We start from the raw sequence: 18,101 nt of genomic DNA, 5'->3' as shown, positions 1-18,101 counted from the left end.
AATTTCATTAAATGTTATTATAATGGAATAAATAACCTAATTGGTTTTTAAGTGTTATAGATGGCAATGAATAATTTTTGATGTGTTGCATAACATGGACTTAGTAATTGCAAAATTAGATTTTTTTTCCTTCTCAATTTTGTCTTCCACATTAAGTTTTTTGACTACTAAATAACTATCTACATGTTCCTATTGGACCACTAAATTTTTATTACTGGTGTGATCCATATAGATAAGCATTAAGTTTTGTTACAAATTTACTAAATGTTCTGTGAAATGTGTTTGATGTTGGTCTTTGCATACAGAACAAATGATGTGAGTACAAAATGTGTTTACAACTGATTTAAATGTTTTCGAGAAAGAAAAAAAAACACGATGAACCATGCTCAAATTAAGATAACTGACAATTTCAAGCAGTTTAGACCAGTGTTGTTACAGGATTCCATTAGATATAGAGGAAATAAAAAAATTATGTATGATAATTATTTGCATTGATTTGGGTTAATTCAAAACCTGTTCTCATTTTGTTCTACATTTTTTGATGGCATGTGACATCTGTTTTTCAATCAACCAAGAACTATTCTTTCACTGACTCCTTCCTATAGCTCCCTTCCAATGCAATTATTTTACCCAAAAATTTTGCCTAGCTTTCTGGTAATACTTAAATGAGAATTTTGGTATCTTGTTTTCATCATTTATTTTATGTATCGGTTCACTAATATTTTTATGCATGCCTTATATTAACAACCAACTATGCAAATTAAATCTTCTACACCTATTTCAGATTAATGAGTGAGAGAAGAGAGCAAGCTCGTCAGGATCTCAAAGGCTTGGAAGAGACTGTGGTATGTTGCATTTCACAAATAATAAATTTTTTTCTTGTTTACTACATATTTTCTTTTTATCATTATTACAAAATGTTATAATTTTATTTTAATGTGATATGAAAATAGAAATAATCTACACAAAAATGTAATGAAATTATTTATCAAAGTATATCTTGAGGACCATATTTTCTATGATTGGCTAAGATGGTATTTCTGCCATTGATATCACTCAGTACTATCAGAAATCTATACCTTTGCAGTTGACTCTTAGTGTTTGACTTTGTTGTAAAGACACACTAATATTTTGTTGAGCATATGAAGCTTAAAAATTGGTGGGATTTAAGATGGCTAAAATATCTGATTTTCTAAGCCGTACCCATATAGACTTAATAGTAGCAAGAATAATTGAGTTATCTTGAATTAATTGGTATAGTTTAAAAGGACTCATTTTCTTACCATACCAAGTTATAGGTTTTGGAAATGCATTAACAAATTATATCCTGTAACTAAGAAAACATTTTTCACACCCATTAGTACCATAGTATTATACTTATATTGGACCAGTCAGTGTTTTAGGACTGTTACATTCAAATCATTTGTATTTCGATTACTCTTTTAATTGCACTATGTATTTCTAATTGTTATTTTTAAAATTTTAAATATTTTTTTTGCAATAGAGGTAGTAGTGCACCTATAGAAAACCAGAATTGGCAGTGCATAACAGAATTAGAGCAATTCTGAATATAAAATTATATGAATATTCATACAATTTTATATTCAGAATTGCCAATTGAAACAATGATTTGAATATGTTTCATATTCATTGAGGTATTCCAGTGATCTATTTTTGCTTCAGACATAATTTACAGTGCTGAATGATTTGCTGTTTTGATAGGTAATACCCATAAATTAGTAGGCAGCATAAACTATTACAGATTTTGTGTTTTTAAACTCCACATAGAATCCTATTGATTTGAACAAATATCTTATATGTAAGCAATTAAACACTTATGAGTATCAAACACTTTTTATTTAAAAAAAAATTTCATTAAAAAATTATAATTTTTTACATTTTTTAAAAATGTTTGGAAACAATTTTTTAATTGTTTCAGAATTATGTCTTAATAGAAGGTGGGTCATAAATTCTTTATACTGAACAAAGGGATGAAAACAATGCCTTTTTCATGAAAAAAAAGCTAAAAATAAAATATTCATGAATTCCAAATTATTTTTGTTGGTGAGCACATCTATTGTGAAGTGAGCTTAACTTTTTAATGTTAGAAATACTGTTACTGTAAAGTCATATTCAAGTTTACTTGCAAAATACAGTGTGTGTAAGAAAAACATCCTTAATAAACAAGAATCAATAGGGTAACAGAAAATAGTGATACTTATATGAAGACCCATTTGAATACTATAAAAGTATTTTGAATTGGTATATGTTTCCTTAAATGAGCTCTCACTATATTCTTAAAGTAGTAATTGAATTATACTTAAAAAATTTTTCATATTACTTTCATCTACTTTTTTAGGCTAAAGAACTTCAGACTTTACATAATCTGAGAAAACTTTTTGTACAAGACCTTCAGAGTAGGGTAAAGAAATCGTCTGTTGGAGATGACAGTGATGATAATGGCGGTAGTTTAGCCCAGAAGCAAAAGATCTCATTCCTCGAAAACAATCTAGATCAACTAACCAAAGTCCATAAACAGGTATGTCCTTCTGAAAGTTTTAATTTAAAAATCTATATTTGTTTCTTTTTTATTATTCAAGTTTCATCATAATTAATTAAAAAAATTTTTACTATTTTAATTATGTGAATGTGTTAATAATAATTAAAATCCACTCATGCACTTTATTTTAAGTAAATATTAAATAAAATTTATGCATTTATTATTATAAATTCATTTTTACTAATTGGCCAAATTCGGAATGATTGTAGCTGGTTAGAGATAATGCTGATTTGCGCTGTGAACTTCCTAAACTAGAGAAAAGGCTGCGTGCAACAATGGAAAGAGTAAAAGCTTTGGAGCAGGCTCTGAAAGATGCTAAAGAAAGTGCTATGCGTGATAGAAAAAGGTGACTTTTTTTCTCTACATAACTTTTTTTTCCGAATGTATCTTAAAATTGTTTTAATTATGTCTATTCTGGAAATCTGATTTCTTTCAAAAGTTTGAGGTTTATTTATAAAGTAGTATTTCAATTATGGTGTTGACATTGTGTTTTTTTTATTTTCAACAATAATTTTTGCTTAACAGTATACAAATTTAATTTTATTATGATACCAGCTACATGATAATGAGTATAAAGATATTTTAAATACACTTACACTATTGTTTTAGATAGCCATGTTTCTTCACCCCCCATTTTTATAACCTATTTTTAAAAGCAGCATCTAATTTTGAATCATTAGCTATATTTATTGTTTTATTAAATTGATTACATTGATTTATATTCCTTAACTAGCAGCATTTAACATGTTCTCAATGCTGCTGATACAAATATATTTTTTTCTTGCTCAGACTAATATGACCTGTTCCTTCTAGCGAAAGGGAAGCCATGATGATATAACTAAACTTAGCTTCTAATAGTTAATGTTAAGATGATTGTTGCAAATCAAATAATTGCAAAATATGATATAGCAAGTAATTAAATGTGTTGCGGGCTTTGAAAACTATTCGTCAGATCTGTCACTTCAAAGCAACAACATAGAGACCTGAAAGATCTCATGTTAAGTTTAAATATGACAGCATTATTGAAAATGAAAAAGTAAAAGCAAGAAAATAGGCAAAAATAATATTATCAAATTCGGTTAGCAGAAATATTTAGGTATAAAAGGTTTGATAATCAGAGTTCTATTGTATCTTCATCTTTTTGATCTCATTACTACTCTTTGAATTGTTAAATGATATCTGAACCGTTAGTTTAAACACTGAGTTAATGATATTATTTTAAGTAATGCAGTATTTAGTTTTAATATATTGATGTTGCCAGTTTAAGTCTAACACAAAAGATATTAACTTGGATTTGTATTGCCATGAAATCCTCTCATTAGTTACTCTCACTTAAGTAGGTGTTGTAATTAATATGAGTATACTGTGGCAAAATCAACTTCAATAGTAGAATTAAGTATTTTTCTTTTCTTTTTTTTAATTTAAACAAGTTTACGTGTTCAAGTATCAACTGTAACTATGTTGAATAATAAATCTTTTAATAGAATTTTATCTTTCACTTTAAAGAGATTTATACATTTTTATTTAGCAGATTTTATTTAAGAAAACAATCAGTTTTTGTTATTTATAAATCATCTGGAATAAAGTTGTTTCTCAAATACAACTTCTTTGTGTTCTTCATAATTATTCAATCGATAAAATAAAATGTTTATTTTTCAAATGTGTATGTGGAAATTAAATAATTTTTTTAATTTGTAAATTTAGATATCAACATGAGGTTGATAGAATAAAAGAAGCTGTGAGACAAAAGCAAATTGCTAGGCGTGGAAATATGGCTCATATTGGTAAGTGCTAATTAATTTGCTTGAATAAATTTGCGAGTATAGTTTTATACTGTTTATTTTAAATGCTAAATTTTATTTCTAGCTAAACCCATCAGGGCAGGACAGCCTCACTCTGGCAGTGCAAATCAGGGCATCAGGCCTAATCAATTCCAGGGTTCAGGATCTAACATGTAATTATCATTATTTTTTTTCCATATATAAATATCATGATGTTAAACTTTAACTCTCAAATAATGCTAAAATCGAATCTTTTTATTACTGAACAGTTTAATTTTTTTTTTAGAAAAACTGAACAATTGACATTTAAAAGTAATTTTAAACTCTCTGAGCATTATTTGAATTTTTAGGATTTTGAACAATGTGGATGGATACTAATTGACATTGAAGTAGTTAGAGACAAAATAAATCCTTTGTTTCTTAGTTATATAAAATGGTAACTCACTAAATAATTTTAACACTTTTGGATTTTTGCTAGTATGGAACTCTTCCCAATCTGCAAGCTTTCTTGTATAAATAACATACCATCTTCCATCTTGCTATTATTTCCTCAACCCTTTTTTATTCACCGTTTTAGTTTTTTGCTTTGTTTGAATGCAAATAAATGACTTGGTCTGTTTTTTATGACTATACAACAACAATGCTTAGACTTATCAACAAGTCCACTTTAAACTCTTTTAATTGAGATAGTACATAAGTTAAGCTTCTTTGTCTTGAAATTGATTTGACATAAAAGTTTCTTTATTTCCAAGGAAGCTACAGAAATTTTAAATGTGCATATTTATTTAGCATATAGTCGTTTTTAGTATATGGTCGCTGGATATATTTTCATTAACTTAGTGAATGTCTTTATCACATTTTTTTATTGATAATATGAATTATTTTGTTTGAGTTTTAATAAAAGTGATTAATATGTTTTTTTTTCCTTCCTTTTTTTAGGAATAGTGGAGGTGAGTGACTTTGGTGAGATAAAATGTATTTTATCTTCATTCTGTTATTATGAATTGTGCATATTTAATTGACTATTGTATAAACTATTTGAATGGCAGTTATAATTCCTATGTATCGTTGCAAATATTTGTTATACTTATGATCCATCTATTTTAGATTCCACAGCTATCAAAGGCGGTCGAAAAGTGATGTCTCCTAAAAAAGGTTTGCATTAATTTTACTAGTCATATTAAATGCCTGCTAAATCTAGTTTCTTTACAAATTTTTTATAATTTTTTTTTTCTGCATATAAAGGTAGGAAAAGCAATGTGTGGCGGCTTTAGAGCCAAGAAAGTAGGGAATTTCATCAATCTAAAAAAAGCAAGGAATTTTATTCTAACTAAAAAAATAAATAAAAGAACCACCAAAGAGACTTTGATTTGTTTTCTAAATTAAGGCCTATTTCAATTTCTGAAAGAGATTTTTGTTATTCTTGATTTTGGTTTTTTATATCACTTAAAAATTTTAATGCCTTCATATTTTTATTTAATAAATTTATAATTAATGAAATATTTAATCAATTTTTAATAATATTTTTAATCATAATAATGATTTTACATTTATTATGTACAAAATATATTGAATATTTATCATGTACAAAATAATGCTCCATCAAAAATCTTTATCCTCAATAGTAAACAGTATTTCAATATTATCTCTATATCTTGAATGTTTACCACAGTGAGCTACCAGTTTTGCTTACAATAAGTTACCTTTAATGTGTCATAAATGGTAGAAAAAGAAGAAAAAGTGTGTGTTGCTCATTATATCTCTTGATTACTACCTACCTGAATTCTTTCACATAATATGTTTAAGTTTATTCTAATAATATAATTTATGTGCATAGGTAAGACAGAACTAAAAAAATAAATATAGACTGATAAGACGAAAGCATTTGTTTTCGAGACCCCTTACTATTTTGCTATTAACCAATACTGATGATTGCATGGAAGATAAAAATGTCTACATACCCGTATAATAACCTGAATGCTTTCCCTTAAATTTATTCCATTAAATAGTTTTTAATAATTTTTTTATTTACTAAGAGAAAAAATCACAGAAATTTGGAATACTTGAAAGAATATTTTTCTCAGTTAAAGTTTACATAATAAATCTAAATATAAAGCTCTTATAGATTTGATAATAGTAATCCTTTTGGTGACTTTTCATTAATTTTCTGCCCCTCAGAAATCATTGGCCTAGGCCTTGATAAAATTAGCATGGCAAGAGCACAGAAAAATCGGAATTTTTTTTTTTTTATAAAAATTATTAGCTGTAGAAAAATTAGATTAAAATACCCCCAAAAAACGCAGGAATTGAATTTAAGTTTGAGGTACCTTAAAATAAGGAATAAATTTTCCAAAACATTTGCATAAATTCTGAAAGATTTTCTGATGCAATAAATAAATATGAACTGAACGCTTTTTATCCACGCATTTACAGTAAAAAGTGCTGTAGTTTTGCAACATGTTTAATAGCATATTTAATTCGGTGTCATGAAATTTCACAGGTGTCTATCCTAAGAAATGATAAGCGTTCCATCTTGTGCTGTAAATAAGTAAAAAAAAGAGAGATTACTCTGAATTTAGCTTTCTTTGTTTTTAATGACTGTATTTTCACAATCTAAGTGTAAATCTTAATGGTTCGATGTATCTCATATATACTAAGTAATTAGTGTTAACTAACAAAGTAATTTTTTCCAACAAGTTCGAAGCTTTGACCATTAAAATATGAGGGCAACCACAATCTGAAAAATATGGCTCTAATAGTTTAGGCAGGAGAATGATCAAAGTTTTGGATTACTTAATCTTAATTTCACTTTCTATATATCTTGCCAGTATGTGGTGACTTTTTAAACAAATGTGAAATTTTTGTTGGTAGTTATAAAATTCGCTTATCCATACAAGATTTAAATTTTGAAAATGATTCATTATTATTAACAAGTTTTTGTGTAATAAATACTATTTGTCACATGTTTCGATCTTTGACTTTATGACATTGTAGTGCTTCTACATTGCGCCTGCGATCATATATACAGGGTATATATGATCGCCTGATTTCCAGGGCAGCTGGAAAGTCATGAATTTCAGTACTGAACAAAATTTGTCATGATTCTAACTATTTTTAAAAATAAAATCATGGATTTAGGTCGCCTAAAAATCTAATTTTAAAAATGGAATTTAACCCCCCCCCCCAATTACACGGTGTTCCAAATATCTGAATTTGTAACAAAATCCTCCCCCACAGTCATATTTTATTAAAATGTATAATATTTTTATCGTGTTCTTTAAAAAAAATGAAGGAAAAAACCTCTTTTCTGGAGCGAATTATCTTTTAAACTTCTCTGATTTCAGAGTTTTTGTTATTTATTATTTTTATTTTATCAATTTAAAATTCCAACTGTAACAAGCCAGTCATTGGCAAATTTTTTTTATTCCGAAATGAGAACAGAAAAATCTGGAGTATTTCTTTCCTTTCCGATGGACAAGGAAAGTATCTTTAGAATATAATTCTGCCGAAAAAAAGAAGAAAAAAATTATTTGCTTTTGTATTTTTTTCAATTAATTACTTCCACTATTTCTTTACTCTGTTTTTTTTAAATTTAAAATCTCTAGGTATGAAGATGCAGAGTATAACAATTTTGGTTATACCTATCATTTCGATTAATGTTATTATAATGCTTTTTTAAATTTATTGTTGTGTTTTTGTGGAGGAAATAGTACTTTGTGAAGTCATGAAAAATTCTTGGAATTAGTCATGGATTAGAAAATCTAAAATGTAGCGGATACCCTGTATATACCAATATGATCTTGCTTCAAATCAGGGTTGCCACTCCACAGGAAAAACCTGCAAAATCACCTGAAATAACAGGGAATTTAGAGTTTTTCTTACAACAGGGAATTTTATTCAGGGTTCCTATATGGTCAGGAAAACCTGCAAAAGTCAGGATATTCTAATATTAAGCTAAAAAGTCAGGATTTTTCTTACATATTCATAAAGTTAGGAAAAAAAAAAAAAAAACTATAGTTCATTCAAAGACTGACAGGCAAAAATAAAGTTTCAAAGAAAAATTCTTTAATTCAAAATATGTAATTTCCTCATAATAACATTCCTCTTTCCCTGGTAGAACCTGTCCTGTTAGCAAATTTCCTCCTGTTTATCCAATAAGGAATTTTTGATAGGGTTGCTAGGTTTATTGCTCTTTGTGTGAATAACTGGTTTACAGACAACAGTAGCTGAAACAAAAGCAAAAAAGGAATTTTTACTGTTTTGTGAAAAAAAAAAAGAAGAACAAAGGAGTTTCGTAGAGTTTAATCCACAGCAAAAGAGATTAGATAAATTGTTTTCGAAATATTTGCACGGAGAAAAAAAATTTGAAGATTTGTGGGAGATTATAAAAATTGTTCTTATCCTCTCTCATGGTAATGCAGCAGTCGAAGGGGGATTTTCAATCAATAAAAGCTTATTGGTTGAAAACCTCAATGAAGACTAAATTATTTCACAAAGGCGTGTGTATGATTATGTTTCATTTATAAATGGAATAAAAAACATAGACATTAATGAAAAAAATGCTAGATGCTCAAAAAGGATCTAGAACAAGATAGAGACATGCATTAGAAGCCAAAAAGAAAAAAAAAAAAGAAAGAAAGAAAAACGAAGAGAGTAAAAAAGCTGAAACTTCTGGAAAACAAATAAAAGAAAAGATAGATGATTTGAAATTAAGAAAATCTAAATTGACGAAAACTGCTGCCACAGAACTGGATGTTCTTGATTCAGAAATTGTCAAACAACAAAATATGTTGAGAAATATTATATAACATAGGAGCCCCTAAGTTTCTCCGGAAGCTTACAGTATTACAGAAATAAATTTAAAAATACTGAAAAAAAAGAAGATATTTTTGATTTTATTTTTCTCACAAGTGCATAATTTTTCTATCTGAATTTTTTTTTATATATAATTAACTTTTCTTGACTTTTTTCGCTTTTATATTTCAATATTATCTTTTAAAAGAAAAGTCAGTTTGAAGTGAATTGGTGATTTTTAAAAATTAATAACTTAATGTAACAAATGTTCTAGTATGTTTTAAGANTAATATGTTTAAGTTTATTCTAATAATATAATTTATGTGCATAGGTAAGACAGAACTAAAAAAATAAATATAGACTGATAAGACGAAAGCATTTGTTTTTGAGACCCCTTACTATTTTGCAATTAACCAATACATAGAAAAAAAAAGATAAAAATGTCTACATACCCGTATAATAACCTGAATGCTTTCCCTTAAATTTATTCTATTAAATAGTTTTTAATAGTATTTTTTATTTATTAAGAGAAAAAATCTCAGAAATTTGGAATACTTGAAAGATTATTTTTGCCAGTTAAAGTTCACTTATTAAATCTAAATATAAAGCTCTTATAGATTTAACATAAGTAATCCTTTTGGTGACTTTTTATAAATTTTCAGCCCCTTAGAAATCATTGGCCTAGCCCTTGATAAAATTAGCATGGCACCTTGATAAAATTGATTAACCCTTTATATCCTGACGACACTCATGCATTTGGTTCCACTTAACATTAAATAAAATAATATTTCCATAATCCAACAGATTTTCTTGATCTTTTTATTTAAATAGTTTTCTTATCTAACTACAAAAACGCACTAAAAGTTTAATCTAATCATGATAATTAAAAACATGTTTCACAAGTTTTCTGAAAATATAATTTGAGATAAAGTGCTATTACGCAATTCCACTTTAATATATAAGTGTTTATCCTATTCAATATATGATACTTATGACTAAGTAGCATATTATTACTAATGGAAACTGCAATTTTAAAAGTTTTGTTGGAGTCGGTGGGAAACGGTGGGTCAGGAATTTTATTGTAGAAGGTCAGGAAAAACCTGCAAAAGTCAGGATATTGTTTTCTCAAAATAGTGTAGGAACCCTGTTATTTCTTATTTTCGTCTTTTAAAAAGTGCTGACCTCTCAAAGCGCATTCTATGGGATCTGTAAGGATGATATTTCTGCTAAACTAAACTATTTCATTTACTATAGCGTTATTTAAGTAGGCTAAGCTGTTCCTTATTTCTTTAAGTTTTTCCAGCAATTAAAACTAGTATAGTTAGCCCAATATAGCTCAGACAAGAGCTCAATGATTGTGTGTTTCCTCTTAATATATTGTGTATAATATGTACAGGGAAAACGCATGGAATTTTTTTACAGATTTGAGTGACAATCGTGCTTATGTTCTTAACCTGTATGAAGATTTTTGAACAATAGTTCTGAATCAACCTGAACATATATTTAGTTCTAAATTTGCGTCAAGTATCTGATATTTGTTTATTTTTGCAGAAGAAAGTTAATGTATATACTCCAGTTTGGGCTTTGCCGAAGTTCTCCTTTCATGAACTTTTTAAAATCTTTTGGACACTGAGGACTTCTCCAGAGATGATTCGCAACAAAGCTTATAATTTATACTTGCAATTGTGTTTGCTAAATAGTCATGTCCTGACATTCAGGGCTGTGATGTCTTTCAACCCCCCCCCCCTTCTCTGTGTGCTCAAAAATTGGGACAAGGGCAGACATTTGTTGAAAAGAAGAAGAAAAATTAACATGCTTTTAAGCGTTATTTATTTTATTATTATTATTTTTTAATCAAAGGGTTATCTGACGAAGATGAATTTTAATATTGGATATTTATTTCAATCATGTTATCGAAGAATTTAATTAAAAAAAACTTGTTTAAACCAGCAAATAATTTTTGTTTATTATTTACCAGCTAAGTGGTGAAATGTTAAGGACTTTATTTAGGCTGGAAATTTGATATAATCATTGTTGATCAGTACTGTTTTTTCAAAATGTCGCATCAAGTATCCGTTTATAAGATTTAAATTTTTACTTATTTTAATGTATTTCTCTTTTTTAATGCTAAACTTTTTTTTTAGTGTTGGATTTGCCTATTAATGCTTATCGTTAATATGATTATTGGTTTATGTACAGTAAATTATTTATATAACATTTACTTTTATGATAAATTATTATTATTAAAAATGGTTGTAATGCTTTAAATATGATTAATTGTTATCATTGCTCATTAGTTATCCCTCATCAAAGATTCTAACAGTATATTATAAGGCGATATAATTGTGACATTTTCGCCGATTATTGGTTAAATTTTATTTATGTGATTCTTGAATTTATCTTAAGTAAAATGTGTTACCTAATAATATGTGTTATGCGAAATTAAACTGGCTATGGTGCTTACTTCTTTCATGTTGAAATGTATGGTTTTCCATACGAACATGATTGTGAAGTGTGCCTTCATTGTTGTGCTCTTGTACTATTCAAATAATATTTACTATAATATTTAGATAGTTTTAAAAACTGAACACACCTCTATTTTTCTACATAATAGTGAAATCGGTTGGTGGAATTTTGTGGACACTAACTTTTATACCTGTGGTGAACTAGCTACCTGCATGTCTTTGAGAAAGAGTTAAACCTCACATTTACCTTTGCCAAATCTATGAATTACCTCATGATGTAATGTTTTTTTTTTTTTTTTAAATTAAGGTGAAAGTGATAGTTATTGGGTGCCAAGTCCAGTCTATAGTGTGCAATGTTCCTTTGAAACTATTGCAAGAGAGAAACAATTTATAACTGACATGTGGATGTTGCATGTATGTTCAACATTCCACTTCTTCAGTTCTGAAATGCTCGTTTAAGTTTTATTGGTATTTATTATGGTTCCAGCTGGCATTTACTCCCACTTCAAACAAATTGACTTTGACAACGAAGTAAAAAATGAAATTTGGTTAATTTTCAAGGGCATGGCTGAGAGCTAGTATGATTCGGACATGCAAAGGTTGTCACACTGTCTGCAAAAATACATTATCTAATTTTCGGACTATGTAGAAAAGTAGTCGGATGTTCAATTTTTATAATGATGTAAATATTATAAGGAAGAAAAAATAATTTTTTTTTCTATAAAAATTGTAAATTTTTGAGGTTGCCTTAGTAAGTTAAAATTAAGGTTTTATTTTGATTTTTGAGTATATTTAAAGCCAACTATGTAATCTGTTTCTAACTACTAGATAAATTTAAATAAACGATGTTAAAGTTACAATTAGAAACATATTTTCACTTAGTATATTATAATATTAATATTTGTTAATATTAGTTCATTCAAATTGTTATTTGACAATTTTTTTGTTATTTAAAAGCTATAAAAATTTTGACTAATATCAGCTTGTAGTTTATAAAAACTGTTGTATTTTTATTTATATATATATGTTAATAGTGCAATATGATTTGGTTTAATAGATTGTCGAGCCAAGAGTGTTAACGAATAACTTGTGTCTAATTTAAATTTTTCATTATGTATCCAATCTAGACATAATCTATTTAAAATTTGAATTGAAATTATTTAATGTATTTTTAGTGAAAGGGAGAAACGGGTCATTAGTTGGAAAATTATGTAAAGTTCTTTTTTGTTATTTATTTCTTTGTGATGCATTCAATGTTTTTCCCCCTCACACTTTAGTGTCCAATTGATAACACTTTAACATTCTTAGATTTTTTTTTTCTTCATAATTTGTGTTAAAGTGGTCAGTTGACCCATTGTAGTTTTAAGAATTTTTTTTTATAGCTAATGAGTTATGTCTGTATACACCGCTGTAAATGCTGTTAAAGAGGTAAAATGAAATGTTATTGTAGTTGCGAGAGTGTACATTATTTTTATTGCTTGTAGTGAAACTACTTTGCGCTTTGAAGGATTCATTCACGCCTTTATCAAGTTTTAGATGACAAAAAAAAAATATTTTTATAAAAGAGATTTTTATTGCCACCTTATTAAAAAGCAACATCAACATTGCAAGTTTTAAAAAAAAAAAAAAGAAATTTTTTTTATTATTTTATTAGTCATCTGAACTAATTTTTCATCAGTATTAATAGAATCATATGAAGGGTTAATATTTAAATGTGACCAAATCAGAAAAAGAGAAAAAAGCCTTTGTCATTTTTTTAACAGTCTAGGGTGCATTTTTTAAAATGTTTTCATAGCTTCAAAACTAACCAGGCTCGATTTAGAATTACTGTTCTGCTTAGTTTAATCAAACTTGGCTTTCTAAATTTAAAAATGGTGGATATTCTAACTGTTTATTTTTAAAATTGTTTTAAATTAATAAGTTTTAAAATTGGCCAAGTCCAAAATGTGTTTGCAATTTTTCTTCATAATCTTTTTTTTTAAAAATTTAACTGGAATGTCATTAAGAAAAAATCCTGACATACATTTGACCGTTTTTATATTTAAGCCCTTCATTTATTTATTAGAAAATCATTTAAATTGGCTGCAAAATTTGATTTCCCCATACCTGAAAGCTGAAATAAAACATGTTGATTAGAGTGTGTGCAATCGAGATTATTTCAATTTGTGAAACACATGGGAAACTGTTGTGCAGCTTTGTTTTGGAAAAGTAAAATTTCTCCATGTTTACTTTGTGGTGGATTTTAATGTGACCAAAGAATTCATTAATTTTCTGTGATTTATGTTTTCTTGCTTAATTAAAATAAAGCTTCCTTACTCTGTGCCTTTTTATGAACATGTGCTTGATTTTATTTTCACTGTATAAATTTTTGTCTGGATTAATAAATGAAATACCAGATCGGTGGATTTTATATGTATCATCTGCTGTTTTCAATAAATTATTTCTGACTTAATTCGATTTTGTCTTCTGGATTTATTTCATATCTCCTAAATATGCATATCTGTTATTGTTATGAAGTACCAAAATAGCTTCTTCATAACTGCTAAAGTTGTGATGTGGTTAATTGTAATTTAGGGCTTGAAATACAGGGTGATTATTAAATAACTTTGCCTACATATGACCCCCTGGAGAGCATACTAACAGAATAACATTTTGTTCATGGGTATTGTGATTTATGCACTCAAGATGGTGTTAAAAACAGTTACAGTGACAAAATTTTTAATCAATTTGGGGGTTTATACCATACCAAACAACAGATATTAACTTTGGAAGAGAGAACTTTTCGCATCGGTTGAGTTTACGAAGACTGCATAGTTAAACTTAAATGTCCTAATACCGATTTTTCTTTTAAAAAATTTATATACCAATTAAGTGTGGCGTTTTCTTTCATAGGTAATCGAAAGTCATCCAGTTGATCTCTTATCCCGATAATGAAGATAATATTTGATAAACCAATTAAAATAATTTATATTTTTTTGAAAAGTAAGTACTTATCCTTTTTGGTGTCCGTGAGAGATTCGCCCCCACATTCATTGACTCCATAATGATTTAGTACTACTAGTATTCTGGGAAAATTGGTACCTATAAATACTGCTGTAATTTTTTTTTAGAATCCCCCTAAACGGATAAATATCGAAAAAGTTGTAAGCTGATATTAAAATAGTTTATTGTTTAAAAGAAGTTCAAAGCTTCATTTATATAAGTTTTCTTCAGCTTTTTTAGTAAAATCTAAATTAAATAGCATTTTCTCCACTGTTACACGTTTGCATTTATCAACCAAATAATATTACTTTGTATAGAGATGTCAGCGGCTGAACTAGATCAGTGTTCAACTATCATTCAATCAATTTCAGTTTGTACTATTCCTATTGGTCGCATCTGTAACTAATTAATCATTGATGGATTTCGAATGGACAGGTAATCAGTTTCTATTTTGGTTCTGATACGAAGCATTAAAGCTCGGGAACTTATAACTTCCCCAGGCAAGGCTAAACTCGATATTCATCTAGTTCACCCTTACCATTGGTGAAACTAGACTGTAAATGCAATCGCAAAAGCATTAAATTTAAAATTATAGCAAAATGTAAATTAATTAATGTAATAACGCAAAATCAAGCAGTTGAAATAAACTGAAATAATTTTTTTAAAACTATTTTAATTAAAGCATTTACATAAATATTGAGATTGTTCTAATTACGGTTTTCTTGAAAAACTAATTAAAGAAATAATGGATTAATATTTATCTTATATTGCAATTCTAATAATCATAATAGAGTCGGAGGTACGCAAATGAAATTAAAGCCTAATATTGCAAACCGGTTGAATTAATATAATATGCGAGGAATTTAAAAAAGGAGCTTCACTTTTTTTTCCCCAACAAAAGACATGTCAAGCCGCGAACAATTTTTATATTGGAAACAGAACTATATTAGTTCAGGAAGAAGTGAGTGGCAAGAAAATCCCTTGAAGAATCGTTATAATCCAAAAGTCCGAGTTAGTAATTGGACAGATGAAAATAGCGACATCAACGCCAAGATGTTCAACTTTTCTCTACCAAAGGCGTTTCCTGGTCACCAGCCAAACTTGAACAACAGCTACGAAACGACTTATCGTGCTGCTTATCAAGACCCGAAACTGATTTCGGCAAGAAAAAAAGACATACAGTGCATGTATTGTAGAAGGAAAAAACAATAAAGCTAAAATACCTCTCAAGTTTTATGTATTTTGGTGGAATATAAATAATTATAGAAACTTAGCGAAATGCACACACCAAAACAATAAGTGGTTCAACCTTTTGACAGCTCACCTGAATTAACTACTTAGACCATTTTTTTGCAGATTTCGCCGTTGCCCTTCCCCGTGTTTTGAAAGTCACAAATGATCAAAAGAAGTGCATATCAATATACTTGCAACAGTACTACTGCAAAGAAAACTTTCACTGTAGATAAATTGCAGAAATAAACAAATTTTACAATAAATAAATAAAAATTTACAAATTAAAAAAAATTCTATATAGAAGAAAAAAGGGAATTTTATCGAAAAACTAGTGGGAGAACGACATATCCCCATGTATCACACACCGCCAATAAAATTCTGCTTATGGGTCTGATTTCATAACTTATAGTTAGCCTTGAGTAATTAGAGTATTGAAGATCTGTTTTTAGAACCACTAATCACTTGTGTACCGCCTATCGCAGTACACAAGAAAACCTTCAAGTAGTAGCATTAAATTATTTTAATAGATAGCTACTATTTTTCAAATTTAAAGCAGTGAATTTTGATAAATCTAAAATTGCAATGAAATTTATAAAAAATTAAATCTAGTATTGACATAAATTCTCCACATATCATGAGCATGTTTTTTTTTTTTTTTTTTTAATTCTTTTTCAGATTAAAGACAAACTGTAAATGTGATGCCGGTAAGGTTCTCTAGTTACTTAAAGAGTAAATCTTCAGAGGAAACAAACAGTAAAATTCTTGGACTCAGAAATCATACACTGATCCAAAATTCTAGAGGTTATAGATGAATATGGTAAGGTTAAATGTAATGATTCAAGCTGTGCTTTATGCATCAAATTTTAGATTAATTATTTTAAAATAAAAATTATTATTCCACATCAATTTCAATAATTTAATCGAGACCACAATTTTTAATTTGAGTTATATTTTGTTTACAGTCATATAGTGCCGCAGCCAGAAACTTCTTCAGAGGGATGTTTTAAAATTGATATTTTTCATTTCTCTAAATTTTTAATACATTTTACATGGGAAATTTTTCTAAATAAGAAGCTAATCTAAAATATAATTAAATAATATTTGTAAATTAATACAGTGAAAAAAAATACCTCAATAACTTCTGATTAAGTAATCAGATTTCTATATTTAAAAAAATTAAATACCTCATGCATAGACAGACATCTATGAATGATCTGCAGAATAACTAGAATCGAAAAACCTATTTTTTATTTTAGGAAAACTTTTGAATTAGCAAATAGTTATATTATTCTCATAACCATGTAATAGTTTCTTAAGAATCAAAAGTCTGGTGATCGATTGGCAACTGGTTTAATTTTTAATGATTTCAGAAGGCTGTGCCACTGCAGTCATTTACAAATTCACATAATACCTACGACAAATCATCCTGAGTAAGATGCTATCTAACAATCAGAATTTTAAGAACAGATAAATAAGAAAAGAACGCTTTCTCAAGCTAAATTTAAGGAATTTGACATTAATTTTATAGGCCATGTAATCTCTGATGTAATGAAACTGCTTAGTAGTAATGCTGGAAAACTGTGAGAAAGCAATAAATATCTTCAATGGCAAATACAGTCATAAAAGCAGCAATTCATTAATCAGGGTATTCTCATTGCCTGGTAAATGTATTATGGTAACGCTGCTAAGTATAGGTAATCGAAAGTCATCCAGTTGATCTCTTATCCCNATGCCATAATTTTAAGTTAAAAGTTAGCTATTTTTCAAATTTAAAGCAGTGAATTTTGATAAATCTAAAATTGCAATGAAATTTAAATCGAGTATTGACCTAAATTCTCCACATATCATGAGCATGTTTTTTTTTTTTTTTTTTAAAGTTGTTATATGGATNTTTTTTAAAGTTTCATTCTTATCAGATTAAAAACAATATGTAAATATGATATCGGTAAGGTTCTCTAGATACTTGAAGAGTAAATCTTCAGAGGAAACAAACAGTAAAATTCTTGAACTCGGAAATCGTACACTGATCCAAAATGTTATGAATTCTAGAGGTCATAGATGAATTAATTTGAGTTATATTATGAGTCATATAGTGAAGCAGCCAGAAACTTCTTCAGAGGGATGTTTTAAAATTGATACTTTTCATTTCTGTAAATTTTTAACACATTTTGCATGGGAATTTTTTTTAAATAAGACGCTAATCTAAAATATAATTAAATAATATCGATATACTCATATTAATAATTTTATACAGTGCACAAAAAAGGAATATCTGAATAACTTCTG

The 18,101-nt window shown here is 27.8% G+C and overlaps 1 protein-coding gene across 1 annotated transcript in view; it reads left to right on the top strand.

Moving 5' to 3' along the window:
- LOC107444172 (kinesin heavy chain) overlaps positions 1–13,233 on the top strand; it is a 53,324-nt gene extending 40,091 nt beyond the window's left edge. The window contains exons 20-27 of the mRNA XM_043042751.2: positions 785–845; positions 2,360–2,539; positions 2,770–2,906; positions 4,265–4,344; positions 4,427–4,514; positions 5,281–5,291; positions 5,449–5,496; positions 10,687–13,233. Coding sequence (XP_042898685.1) covers positions 785–845; positions 2,360–2,539; positions 2,770–2,906; positions 4,265–4,344; positions 4,427–4,514; positions 5,281–5,291; positions 5,449–5,496; positions 10,687–10,697 — 616 coding nt within the window. The 3' untranslated portion in view covers positions 10,698–13,233. The remainder of the gene's footprint in view (positions 1–784; positions 846–2,359; positions 2,540–2,769; positions 2,907–4,264; positions 4,345–4,426; positions 4,515–5,280; positions 5,292–5,448; positions 5,497–10,686) is intronic.
- The last annotated feature ends 4,868 nt before the right edge of the window (positions 13,234–18,101 follow it).

The sequence above is a fragment of the Parasteatoda tepidariorum genome, chromosome 5, assembly GCF_043381705.1.
Source record: "Parasteatoda tepidariorum isolate YZ-2023 chromosome 5, CAS_Ptep_4.0, whole genome shotgun sequence".
Lineage (NCBI taxonomy): Eukaryota > Metazoa > Arthropoda > Arachnida > Araneae > Theridiidae > Parasteatoda > Parasteatoda tepidariorum.
Note: the sequence above shows the minus strand (reverse complement) of the source record. Positions and strands in the feature narration are given on the sequence as shown.